The following is a 14,425-nucleotide window of genomic DNA, read 5'->3' on the forward strand; positions in this document are numbered from 1 at the left end:
ATTAATAATAATAATAATTAATACTTTATAAGTATTTTTATTGTCAGTTTAGTGATAATGAATTAACATGTTAACTAATGAAGCTGTATGTTTTCAAAGTTTTACTGAACAATAACAAATAATCAGAACATTTCTAATCATTAGGGCATGTTTTAGTCCAGATTAAAATATAAAAATGTTTAGGTTTGAAAATAAATATCCTTTTAAGTCTTTTTTAAGCATTCAGTATTTGGTGCTGTGATAAACAACACTGAGATTACAAAAAATTAATGTCTGTTGTTTGAAGCATTTTAAAAACTTCACCAGCGCAGTTACTTTGTTTGCATGGTTTCCGTGGTAACCGCTGCTGTTCCATCAGCGCCCTCTGCTGTCAGAGAGTGAACGCACACTTTCATTCAGCTCGTCTCCTTCACTGGTTCCGCCATGTGCTTCTCGTGCACGTTGGGATTGTTTACATCCGAGCGCGTGTCCTTTTGACGCAGAATACAGCGGTGTTGTGCATTTTATACGATTGATGGGCAAAGTATTCTTAATTGCCTTATAAAAAATTAATAATTGGTAATAAATTATTATTTACGGTATTCTGAAGTGCCACGATTACAATATTGTGCATATTCATTATCGCGATAAGTCTAATGCATACTACAATTTCCTAATAGGGATGCACCGAATATTCGGCCGCTGAAAATTTTTGGCCGAAAATGGCCCAAAAGTGCATTTTCGGCTGAAAGACTTATCACCGAAACAATACGGCTGCACGCGTTGCGGGAAAAAAACGCAAAACAATACAAAATGAAGTCTTCAAGCAGTGAGCATGATTTAGTTGTCTCCTCTCTCTTCTTAAAAAGAGAAAAAGAAAGGAAATATTGGGTCCATTCAATTCCGAGACTGCATAGAGAGAAAGGAGATCCACCTCATCAAGGAGCTGCAGGATTATCCCGAACATTTCAAAGTTTACTTCAGAATGTCAGTGGCTCAGTTTGATGCTTTACTACTGGCACAATCTGTCTTTATTTTCGGTCTCTTTGTATTCTGCATGTTGTTTGTCATTCAGTGCTGCTGTTTTATGCTGTAGAAGACGTGCATCAACTTGTCAGGTGGCATTCTGGATTTTTGCGTTCGTGTAAGGTGGCTCTGAATTGTCTCTCAAAATGCGTGCGACGGATGTGAAAAACGCAGAAAATTGAACCTGATCCGAATGATCCGATCCGAATTTTTTTGACGGACGAAACGGTGTGCAAACGCAATTGACATAACGTGAGGTCGAATTTATTTTTTAACATGCGAAAGTTAAAAATGTACAGGACATTATTATTTAATGTACATGGGGTCAAGTTAAACATTTTAGTTTGAATTTTATTTTATACTGTGCATTGTTGCAATGTGCTAAATAAATATTTGCATAATTTGTAATTGATTTATTCTTTGAAACTTTAATATCAATTTATGCAATTGCACTGCCTTGATTTTAGTAAAGTTAGTACACAGTCATAGCCATAAATGCACTAATAATTGGCATAATTTCTTTCGGTTTTCGGCCTTGGTTTCCTCTTTTTTGGTTTTCGGTTTCGGCCGAGAATTTTCATTTCGGTGCATCCCTACTTCCTAGCATGCCAATTTGATGTTGAGCAGCATTTACACACCTCCATGTTGGTCTTTGTTGGACAAGCTGTTCTCTTCGGTAACAGAGATTTTCTTCGAAGTTGGTACGGACTATTTTGAGCGCCTTGACCGGATTCTTCTGCAACCATCTCGGCAGGATCTGCCTCATCTGCAAAAAATAAATTAAATACACATTTCATTATAAAAAAAAACTTGTTTCTGAATAATATAGCATATTAATAACCTCAATAACCTTTACATTTAACACCAACACCGAAAGGTCACACTGGATGAAGAAATAAGTTCCAAGCACACGCATAAACTGGGAATTCATGCACATTAAAGCATCTCTAACTTGAAAGTCATATTTTTAGGAAAAACTGCTTATATCTTCGATAGACAAAATAATATTTTTTAAAACATTTCTTGACTGAAGCTCGAGTGGCATTTTAATTCACAATCTATTAGGGGTGTGATGAGATCTCGTGAGATTAAAACGTGACGAGATTTCTCAGAGGTCAAAAGCCGTCTCGTAAAATTGCCTTGATGGAGTGCGAGGGTGAAATTAGGATGGAATATGCCAACGCTACGGTTACATCACGCCTCCACTGTCGTTTTGCTTTTATAGAAATAAAAACCATTTAATTCAGTTGGATAATGGTCAGTTCAATTCCATCCAGCTCATCCTACAGGAGCTGCAGAGTCGTACGTAGTGCAGCAAGAATCAGGGTTCACTGATCATGTGACGAGAGTAAGTGACGAGATGACTTGTTGATGACTTGTTGCACAACAGAGCCTAAAAGCACTGGACAAATGTGTTATTCATGCTCAGCACCGCCATTCCCCATTCACAGAGTATCTGCGATTGCGAAAGTGGAAGTAAAACATGAGCACGCATTCAAACCCCGCATTTTGAAAGCCAGTCAGCTGAGTTTGAGGCAGTCGTTGAGAGTATTGTTGTGTTTTACTGCATATGATAATTCATACTCAGAAAGTAGAACTAAAATGACATTCATCACAAGTCTATTTTTCTAGTCACGTATTTCGTCATTGAGGATTTCTTAAAAATACTGTGTACAAATCTTCTTGTTCTTGTGAACTCAATCTTCTCAACTCAAACCCCTACAAACTATCTCCCCTACTGTATATATTATGCAAAATTAGGATCATACCAGATAATAAAGCATTGAAGATTAAGTGGGGAATAATTTTTTTCCCTTCCACCAATAAATAGCCTCATTAATATACTTTTTGCACTTGAAAGTGTGCAAACTAGGGCTGGGTAAAAAAAAAAAAAAAATTGATTTCTCGATTTTAATCGATTCTCAATTTTACAAACCGATATTGATTCTTAAATCCCAAGAATCAATTAGTCCGTTTTCAGTTGATGAATGAGCAGAATATGTAGCGCCTCCCATCCAATAAATCGCAATAATCTTTGTGCTTTGTTACTTTTGATATGAAGCAAAGTCTCAGATTTCAAATTACGTCCATCTTATTATGAGATTCAAAAAATAAATACCGTTTTGGCGCTGTTTAATGTGGCGTGACGGATCGCTTTAGCGCCTCAGTTAAAGAGAAGCATGTGATCATCCTCTCCTCCGCTTTAATACCAGTTACAGCAAAATAAACATGAACATCTGAAGATATGTTAAAATATACAGTACAACTTACAGAAATCCGTATCATGTCTCGTGTAATCGCTCAGTGTTTCAACCTCGGAAAGATGTCAATAAAATGTCACGTAACGTCACATTTACCTCAGAAAAACATATTCAGTGACCATAAACTCATTAGTCAGCTAGAAATTGAACTCTAGAAAGATAAATATAGCTATGCACCGTTACATATTCATTATAATTTTTAATGTTCTTCAATATTTAATGCATGTTTGAATAAATCAGCCACAATTTAAATGTTTATATTTCAAAAACACGAATTGGAGTAGAAATATGATTATGTAATTCTAAAAACTTTATTTATAATAAAAACAGAGTGTAATTTAAGTGTTTGTATATAAATAAGTTAATTTAACCATCAATATTATTATAATAGTACAAACTGACTCACATGTGTAGTTTACAGCATTAGTTGTGAGATTTTTTTCTGAAAATACTGAAATACTACATCCAAAATAATCGATACTGAATCAAATGCATGTGAATAGTAATCGAATCGTGAAAATTGTGGTAATACCCAGCCCTAGTGCGAACTGAGGTAAAGCCTTCCATGCAATGGCAGGCACAATGATCACATACAGCCAAGGTAATAATCATCCAAAATCCAACAGGCTGTTTCACACATCAAGAAAAATCCGCCGTGTTCTTTCACTACTATAAGACTGTCATTAGGAATAATGCACTCTACTGAATCAATTCCCAGAGTCTTGCCTCAATGCTCCAGAATGTATTTCCTCTGCACTCAAACACATCCAAGACACCAATGGATAATCAATATTTGCATAACTCTAATGTTTTCCCTGTAATCAGACATCCAAAGTGTAACTGATTGCAGTGACAATCATCATTTTAGGCAAATGAAAGATTAAGGACACTGCGGTCCTCGTCCTGACACACTTCCAGAGATACATGCTCAGATCAGCAAAAGGTGGAACAACTTGGACTTCAGAGTTTAACAGCATATTGAAATCTCATTAAGGGTACGACACACTTGTAAGGCAGTGCCAAAACAGTTGGGAAGGAAAGCCGCGGAGAGGCCGTGACCTCCTCCATAAAAACACAAGGCTGATCTCCTCGGCAGCTGTAGCTAACGGAGCAGGTGACGCCACACACGGGTCAAAAGAGGCAGAGGTTGAATGGGCCGCCATAACACCCGTCCGGGGTGAATTAGCCATGCGGCATCCCTTTGATGACACTCCTGAAACCCGAGACGGAGCCGCCCCGCTGCCGCAGCCCAAACATATACCGTATTTCCTCTCCAGACTCCAGCGGGTCGAACGGCACCTCTTCAAATAGAAACGTTAGATTCATTTCGGAGAATGCTGATAGAACATAAAAGCCAAGTTCATTCAGAAATAGGTAACAGTAGACATCACAGCGGTATTAGCCTAGTTACTAAAATAAATATGGTGATCTCAATATTTTTTAGTCTGACTCAAAGACTAAAACTGCATCTTATGCCACCTTCTTGGTTAAAAGAAAAAAAATGCAACGGGGACCAAAATTTATGCTGATGGTCAACATATTGTGACAAGGTGGACACTTCCGCAAACATGTCACATTCCTAAGAAGCACCACTGATCAGTAGAAGCTATTCAATACCTGAAGTTTACAAGCCACATGTTGTGCTTTTATAAACTATTTGTTCTATATACAGTATGCAAACTTAGAATTACAGCATCCCACATAATAAAAGCATTAAAGACTGAATGGGAACAATTATTACATACTATATTCAAAGTATGAATCCATCAGGGCTCTACACTTACATATTTTAAATCCTAAAAAGAAATGTAAGAGCACCTTCTGATCAATGACAGAAATTAATCTTTCCATTAGAGGGTGACATTTGACTCCTTAAATTGATTTACAGGGTCTTTTTTAACCTTTTTATGGTCATTTTTTCTAACCTTATTAAATATTTAATCTTTAAAATTCTTAAATTTATATTTATAAACTAGTAGGTGGCGGCATGTCACTGTCTTTGTCACGGAATCATTAATTGAAAATGACCGATTCATTCAGGAATGAAGCAAGTGACTGTCTTTATGAATGAGTCATTGAATCATTGACTCGCCTGATTCGTTCAAAAAGGCAGATTCATTTATCAACAAGAAACAGCTGTGACTTTGTTCGGAAATATTATCGTTGATTAAGGGCTGACCGATAAATAGCATGCGATTGTCATACGCATTTCGTCAAATCAGGTGATGGCGATTTAGCGGCAATCAGAGAACCGGCTTTACTAATGAAATGCGCGTGACAATCGCATGCTATTTATCGGTCAGCCCTATTGTTTATGAAACGGAGCACAATCAGACAATACCGTGTCTAAAATGTAAGTCACTTAATATTAACTTCTTGTTTATTAAACTGTGGTATAAAAATCAACATTTGCAATCGTGCTGATATTTAGGGAAAATAGCAGTCTTGCTCATGTGATGTTGCTTAACTATATCATATATTATAAATACTAAAACAAAAACTTATACAGGGGCCTTTTTGCGCACATATCTCAAATTATATTAATTTTCAAGCCCCGTTAATATCTGATAATCCGATATCTGATAATTAGATTTACAAGATTATAACATTTACAAGTAATTTATTTAAAAATAATTGCAAAAGCATTTCATAAATACTTAATAGAAAAAAAAATAATATTTTTCTATTAATCTATTAGTCTGCATTTATCTATTTTTTGGCATATCATATTTCCCATACATACAATGGTTATCACTTTGTTAATACTGCAATGTCGAGAGTGAATCCCGCATTTATATGTGAATGTAACTTCAGAAACTTTGGCCGTTGGTACTCTTGGCAGCACATAAAAAACAAAACTTTTATTCAGATTCTGAAATAAAAGACCAAAAAGAATGTTGACTTGTATTCAAGTCTTTCTTGGGATATAGTGCACAAGTTGCGCAAATGTTTTATCTAATTTTTCTATGAATATTGTTGTTTTTGGAGTCTCAGTCGTGGTCACCATCACTGTACGATAGGGCTGGGCGATATATCGCATGTGATTTTCACGTGCATTTCGTCAGTAAAGCCGGTTCCCTGATTACCGCTAAATCGCCATTACCTGCTTTCAAATGGAGCGGCATTTAATAGACAGAGCCGTAGTTCACTGACAAGCTACGCAATATTGCATTCATATCGCAAATGAATCGCCTTCGATAACGAACGCGATATTGCGTAGCTTTACTGACGAAATGCACGTGACAACTGCATGCGATATCGCCCAGCCCTACTGTACGAGGAGAAAACGCAACATAAACATTGTACTAAACATCTCTTTCTGCATTCCCCACAAGTCATACAGTTTTGCTTCAAGATGAGGCTGAGTAAATGCTGATTTTCGGGTGAACTAGTCCTTTAATTGTCCAAATCCTCAGGAGAAAAAGCTTCATAACTGATGGGATCTCTAAAGGGCACATCTGACAATACACTCACTTGCAACAGCAAAATATTGCAGTAATATTCTCAATGGTCATTGCTATGGTAACCCTCCCCATCTGATGGAGGTCACATACAGGGCAGCATCTCTGCAGCTTCTCCATTTATTCTTCAATTCTAGCATTGACTTGTACAGAAGACAAAAACCAGGATCTTTTGACAGATTTCAGGTCAAATGAAACTGCAACAAGAGATTGCAAGATACTGATTGGAGCTGAATTGTTTCTATTCCATCAACAGAGAGCAAGAGACATGAAACTTGATCTGTCGATTATACAGTTTAGCAGACATTACAAAAATGCAGACTGCAGAATACCATAAATGACTAATCACCATCAAGTTATTAGTGTCCAACCGACTTTAGCAAGAAAAACAGAGACAGTAAACAGGTTTAATTTTGATTTAATGTCTTCAAACCCTGATAATAACTTGTGTTTGTTAGACTGCTGAAGCCTTCTGGACGGTCTTCGGGCTTCCTTCACGTCTTTAATCTCACAAAATGAGGTTTCCCCTGAACTGAAAGTGAAACTAACTGCTGTTGTGAAGAAATCGAACGCAAAACATTTAACATTAATCACATCAAACGGATGATTAGACTAACAAGGGGTTTCAAACCCATATCATCACAATGTCATGCAGCAAATAAGTCTCTAGACCACATTATGTGCTATAATATGACAAATAAAAGAGCTTCCTCAAATCATGAAGACAACAGACAGCTCAGAAACCAAGAACAATCCAGCATCCTGCACCTCAACAACTCTGGGAAAACAGGAACAATTATAGCAGAAGACTTGTGACAGACCGTCTTATGAATATTGGACACAAAAAAGAGCCTTATCAAAAATGCAATCATCAATCTGAATAACAGTTTACAATTTATCAGTGTTCAACATGCATTTTCAAGAAAGAGCTTAATAGGCTTACTGAATTTGCAACATATTTCTAGGGTCATTTTAAAATAAAATCAATTCTTTAAAAGGTGCCGTAGAACGTCTTTTTAAAAGATGTAATATAAGTCTAAGGTGTCTCCTGAATGTGTCTGTGAAGTTTCAGCTCAAAATACCCCATAGATTTTTTTTTTTTTTTTAACTGCCTATTTTGGGGCATCATTAAATATGCCCCGATTTAGGCTGCGGCCCCTTTAAATCCTCACGCTCCCCGCCCACGGAGCTTGCGCTTGCTTTAAACAGTGCATAAACAAAGTTCACACAGCTAATATAACCCTCAAAATGGATCGTTACAAGATGCTCGTCATGCAGCATGTATAATCGCATAAGTATGGTATTTATTTGGATGTTTACATTTGATTCTGAATGAGTTTGATGGTGCTCCATGGCTAAAGCTAACATTACACACTGTTGGAGAGATTTATAAAGAATGAAGTTGTGTTTATGAATTATAAAGACTGCAAGTGTTTAAAAATGAAAATAGTGACAGTCTTGTCTTCGTGAATACAGTAATAAGCAATGGTAACTTTAACCACATTTAACAGTACATTAGCAACATGCTAACGAAACATTTAGAAAGACCATTTACAAATATCACTAAAAATATCATGATATCATGGATCATGTCAGTTATTATTGCTCCATCTGCCATTTTTCGCTGTTGTTCTTGCTTGCTTACCTAGTCTGATGATTCAGCTGTGCACAGATCCAGACGTTAATACTGGCTGCCCTTGTCTAATGCCTTGAACATGAGCTGGCATATGCAAATATTGGGGGCGTACATATTAATGATCCCGACTGTTACGTAACAGTTGTTGAGATTCGCCTGTTCTTCAGAGGTCTTTTAAACAAATGAGATTTATATAAGGAGGAGGAAAAAATGGTGTTTGAGACTCACTGTATGTCAGTTCCACGTACTGAACTGTTGTTATTTAACTATGACAAGGTAAATTCAATTTTTAATTCTAGGGCACCTTTAACAGATTTAACTTAAAGGATTAGTTCACTTTCAAATTAAATTTTCCTGATAATTTACTCACCCCCACGTCATCCAAGATGTCTTTCTTTCTTCAGTCGAAAAGAAATTAATGTTTTTGATGAAAACATTCCAGGATTATTCTCCTTATAGTGGACTTCAACGGACTCCAAGCGGTCAAAATTACAGTTTCAGTGCAGCTTAAGCTTTTTTAAGAATATGAAAGTGTGGTTTTGGCAGAAGCATGTGCAGGGCGATCATTTGTTTATATAAAGCACATACAGTTGTATTTTTTTAGAAAAATGACCTATCATTTCTCTAGATAAGACTATTATTCCTCATTGGTATCATTTAAAGTCCTTTGAAGCTGCACTGAAACTGACATTTTCAACCTGTTGAACCCTATTGAAATCCATTATAATCCTGGAATGTTTTCATCAAAAACCTTAATTTCTGATGAAAGAAAGACATGAACATCTTTGATGACATGGGGGTGAGTAAATTATCAGGAAAAAGTTTTTTGAAAGTGAACTAATCCTTTAAATTTACATTTTAAAAAAATGCATATTTCATTGCAGGGCTCCAGACTGCAACTTTTTTTCCTGTAGACTAAATTGTTAGATGTCACACTGGTGCAACCACCACATTGCCCAACAGATGAGAGCTGCCATTTCTGTTGCACATAATCATCAAATGGTAAACGAAACCAAAGCAGAACGAAACCGTGTTACTCGTTTGAGCTGCAAAGCATGGACCAGTTTTCAGCTCAGACAATAATAAACACTGAACTGCAGCACGAGCACAGAATAGGCTCGATCTCGATCACTCGATACTGTTATTATAGAGCACTGGAGAGTATTCTCTGTAATAATCTACAGATATCAGATCAAACAGCACTGATGTGGAAACCAGGAGAAATATTGTGCCATGATTGAACAAGTTACATAAGACTCTCCATTACACACACACAAAAAATAACCAACAATCACTATGGATTTAATGTAGTAACGCTTGCTGTAGGGGTGTAAAAACCACGATACACCACAAATATCGCAATGCTCTCATGGTGTACCAAACGCGCCCCGGCCAGCCCTGACCCATTGAATCTACACGACGAATACAGCATTGTAGCCTAATAATCGCAATAAGCTCCACGTTTTCTTACTTTTGATAAGAAACAGTGTCATCTTTCAAATTCTGTCCATTTTATCATGAAACAATAAATGCCATTTTGATGCTCTTTAATGTGGCGTGACAGATCACCATTTCAAACAGCGGCGTGGAGCGCGAGTGAACGCGATTATCTCTTCCCATTTAATACTAGTTACAGAATAAACAAGAATGAACATCTGAAGGTATATTGAAAGATACAGTACAACTTACTGAAACATAATATCAATCAGTGTTTCAACCGTGGGAAATCATCAATAAATCAGCTTGTAATCGCTGTCACATAGCGTGTGAGAGTCCACAGCTTGTTAGTTTGTCAGAGAAATGAACTCTTTCGCTAAATATATGTACTGTATTAGCCTATATATTCATTATATTTTACTTAACTTGTTAGTGATGTCTTGATTATTTAATGTATGTTTAAATAAATCGGTCATGAAAATGACAGCCACTGTGTAAATGATTATATTTCTACAATGAATTGGAGAAAAAAAACAATTTTATAATCAGATTTAGAAGTTAATGCCAAAAATGTGCCGTTTACATGAGGTAGTTTGCATACTTTGTTATTTGAGTGTTGATTATTATATCTAAAAATAAGTAGCAACTGTATTTAGGCTAATGGTTTGGGCTCTGAACCTTTATTATTATTATAGTAATGTGCAAATAATATATTATTACGGTAATATAACAAGTAAGGGCTCCCTATATAGTTCGCAGAGCATTAGCAGAGATTATTTTTTTATCCTTAAGAATCTTTTAAATTCATTTAAAGAGAGAAACTACTATTTATTTTTTAAAGCAATTTTGTTTAGTTTTCTCCCACTGCTGTACCAAACAGTGACTTCAAACCCGAGCTGGGTACCAAATTGTCAGTTTTGTGTACCGTTACACGCCTAGCTTACTGTAATGGTCACAGAAATAGTCGAATAGTTTCAATTATTCATTTCAGGGTTCATGCAAACTTTTGAGAGTGAAATTTAAGCACTTTAAGGACTTTTTAAAGTGGTTTGCACTTTTTCGCAGCACTTCAAAGCTTTAATTTTAATGTTATTTGTAAAAGTAAAGGTTAAAAGATGAAGAAAAACTAATGCTTATTTAGCCATTTCCACTCCCTTAAATGGAAAAATAGTCTAAAGTCATCAAGTCTCATGAAAAACAAACTTTTCTTCAAATTGTGACTGAATTACACAGAAAGCAATTTATAGTCACTGCAGCTGTCGGTCAATTCAGTAGAATATTTAGACATTTCTCCATATAAAGATGTTGGTTTTTACACATTACTGTTGTTAATAAAAGCGTTAATTTTAATAATATAATTTTAGGTTTCAGTTCAAACTCAGTGCTTTTCTGTTAAATTTCCAATAAGCAAACAATGTTATATTATAAGTAACTGCACTTATTGACTTAAAATTATACCAACTTACTAAAATTGTTTTTTGACCATTAAAATACACTGACAATCACCTTAAAAACACAGGTGGTAAAGAGAAAGTCACATGATGAATCAAAGTTCACAAGCATTTCTTTCCTGAAGCTGAGGTAAACACTAATATAAAAAGGTGCACAAAACACCATCATGATAACATACTTGACACAATACAATACACATTAGTTTAACAACATGAGATGCAACATAAAACCCTAATGAACGTAACTGATAAGAAGTAACAATGAAATTTCCATGAAAGTGCCTCATGCATTCAAGACTTTATACCAGTATTCAAAAGTCAGGCTCTGTAAAGCTGCATTTAAGCAAAAAGTAACACCACCCAAAACCTACAACAACCCCAATTAGCAGAGATTTACATCACATCACCACATAATGCATTTCTAAATTTGCACTGTGGATTGCCAAGTTCAGTTTTCAGCTCTAAGTGCATTCAGACAATAAACATGCTGTTTAACTATCAGCTATTAGCAGCCTACAAACCCAACAGCGGCACTTGAAACTCAATACACTGAGAGGAGCGTCGGGACAAAGGTCAGGACTGAGATACAAAGCGATTCACTCAAATATAGCATCATTCTCATCAATAACACCAAGACAGGCCGACATCTCGAATCTGTAGCTATCATACATGCAGTGTGGTTCAATAATAATAAACGTGACAGATGCTTTAGGCTGTTTTCCAAAGCGATACTAATATTAACCACTAATATTTCTAGTGAAACTGCTGATTAAAGATCCCTCAGAGGCATCAAACGGTGAAAGTCACAGTCATGGTCATCCAAATGCCACATTTCAAATTACCGCAAGATTGCCACCAAACACGGCATGCTCTTTATCACACTAAGCACGTTGTGGGAGGATGTTATAAATAAAGCATTATAATCTGTAGTAAGTCTAGTTTACCTTCAGGTGAGTAGGATGCCATTCTGCACGGAGGATCATCCGTGAATGAGGCACATCCTGCTAACGCAGCGCTGTTGCTCTGGTTGCACCGGGGGCTCTCCAGGGCTACTAGTCCAGTAACCACTACAAACACGGTGTCCCATCAACTAGTTTAACACAACAGACAGCATGTCGTCTCCAAACAAAGATCATCCACACTCAGGCATTTAAAAAGTGTTTTCATTCTGTGAAAACATTATGGAATAAAATCTTTTGATTTTGACATCGGGCAGCGTCCTGCACACTTGCACAGCATCTAACGTTTTTCATTATTTATTTATCATTACCATGTCATTTGAAGACCTCAAGTTAATTAAGAGACTACATAAATATAAATTTTGATTTTTCATCACATTTAAAGAGGACCTATTATGCCACTTTCCACAAGATGTAATATAAGATCCCCAGAATGTGTCTGAAGTTTCAGCTCAAAATACCCCACAGATCATTTATTATAGCTTGTCAAATTTGTCCTTATTTGGGTGTGAGCAAAAACACGCCGTTTTTGTGTGTGTCCCTTTAAATGCAAATTAGCTCCCCTTTCCAGAAGAGGGCGGAGCTTTAACAGCTCAACAACAACTAGGGCCCTATAAAATCCGTTTTATTTTTTCCCAAATTCCGTTTTTTCCGTTTTAATTTTTCTGGATTCCGTTTTTTTCCGTTTTATTTATTTTTTGACTCCATTTTAATGGTTAAATTTAATTTTAGTAATCAAAAAGCATGTCTAATTTATTGAAATAATGAATCTCATCCAATTTACCAACAATTTAATAAAAGTTTAACAAAAAAAATGTAATTTTTTTTTTTTACAGCCCTACGTTTTATTCTTTCCCCTCAAATGTTATTTTTTACCAAATTCTGTTTTCTGGATTCCATTTTAATGGTTTAATTCCATTTTAATAACCAAAAAGCATGTCTAATTAATTTAATTCTTAAAAACAACAATATTAATTAATTAAAAAATATATTTTTATGATTTTTTTTTCTTCAGAAGTTCTGTTGTGTATTTAAATTTTTCTGGCAATCAAATGAACGCATACCATTTATCTTTTAATCATGAAATTAAACTTTTTTTGTCAAACAATGTGCTGCACAACAGAGCTTTACTGTTAAAATTAAAACATGAAAGAAACATTGAGATTGTTTAATTGAATAATAAATTATTAAAATATATTTTAATTTATCTAAATTCTACTGTACAACAGTAATATGTTTTTGTCAAGTTAAATCAAACTTTTATTTTGACGGTTTGCCTAGAGCTTTGAGTTTCTCTGTGTTTATGAAGGTAGTTTTCTCAAACGAAGCAGTTAAATGCTGATGAAGTGACTTTCAGAGCAGCTCTGGAGATGAATTCATGCGTTCATATAGTGAGGCGACAGAGGACGAAAACACCGCGAGCTTCGCACGTGCTTCAGTGTGTGTGCGTCCGCGCGATTGTGTGCGAGACGGCGCAAGGTAAATGAAACTGCGCTTCCGCATCATTCATTTCAGAAGCACACAGGCAGCAGGATTCATGTTTAAATAGTCTTTTTGCGGTTTAATATTCAGTCACTAGAATATATCGCGATTTAATTTACGTGTACTGACCTGCTTTTAATTCATTCATCAAAAATTTGACAAATTCCGTGACATTCTGCGTTATATAGTAAATTCCGTTTTTATGAATGGATTTCGCGATTCCGTGATCACGGAAATTATAGGGGCCTAGTTGTCCTTTTTCACGTTTTCTGGGTTGGTAGATGCACAGGGGACCTGATTATAGCACTTAAACATGGAAAAAGTCAGAATTTGTTTAATCTACAACATGAACAGTGTTGAAAAGGTACAAACATTTTGGCTAAATCAAAAGCCAATTTGATTTTAATAAATTAATTTGTTGCTTTTAGCTATTTGAGCCACATTTTATAATTTAAATCCATTCATCCAAAACCAGAAGGAAAAAACAGAGTAACCTAATAAATCCCACTTAACCTACTGACTAAAAGAGCTTCTATCAAAGTCCATTTTCTTGAGAAAGTCTCACGCTGGGAGTACGCCTGACAGCATGTTAAGCTTCACTGAATAGCGTTTAAACTATCTGTAACATCTGAATCACAATACTGGATCGCCCCACCTTTCATTAATATTCTTTTCAGACTATAGCCACTAATCTTCACAGACATACATGACCCCCTACAGGACACAGATTTAG

The 14,425-nt window shown here is 35.8% G+C and overlaps 1 protein-coding gene across 1 annotated transcript in view; it reads right to left on the bottom strand.

The window, feature by feature from the left end:
- Positions 1–14,425, bottom strand: part of fbxo11a (F-box protein 11a) — a 36,459-nt gene that overhangs the window by 15,750 nt on the left and 6,284 nt on the right. Inside the window, exon 2 of the mRNA XM_067385616.1 lies at positions 1,644–1,771. Coding sequence (XP_067241717.1) covers positions 1,644–1,771 — 128 coding nt within the window. The remainder of the gene's footprint in view (positions 1–1,643; positions 1,772–14,425) is intronic.

Source organism: Chanodichthys erythropterus, chromosome 5, assembly GCF_024489055.1.
Source record: "Chanodichthys erythropterus isolate Z2021 chromosome 5, ASM2448905v1, whole genome shotgun sequence".
Classification (NCBI taxonomy): domain Eukaryota; kingdom Metazoa; phylum Chordata; class Actinopteri; order Cypriniformes; family Xenocyprididae; genus Chanodichthys; species Chanodichthys erythropterus.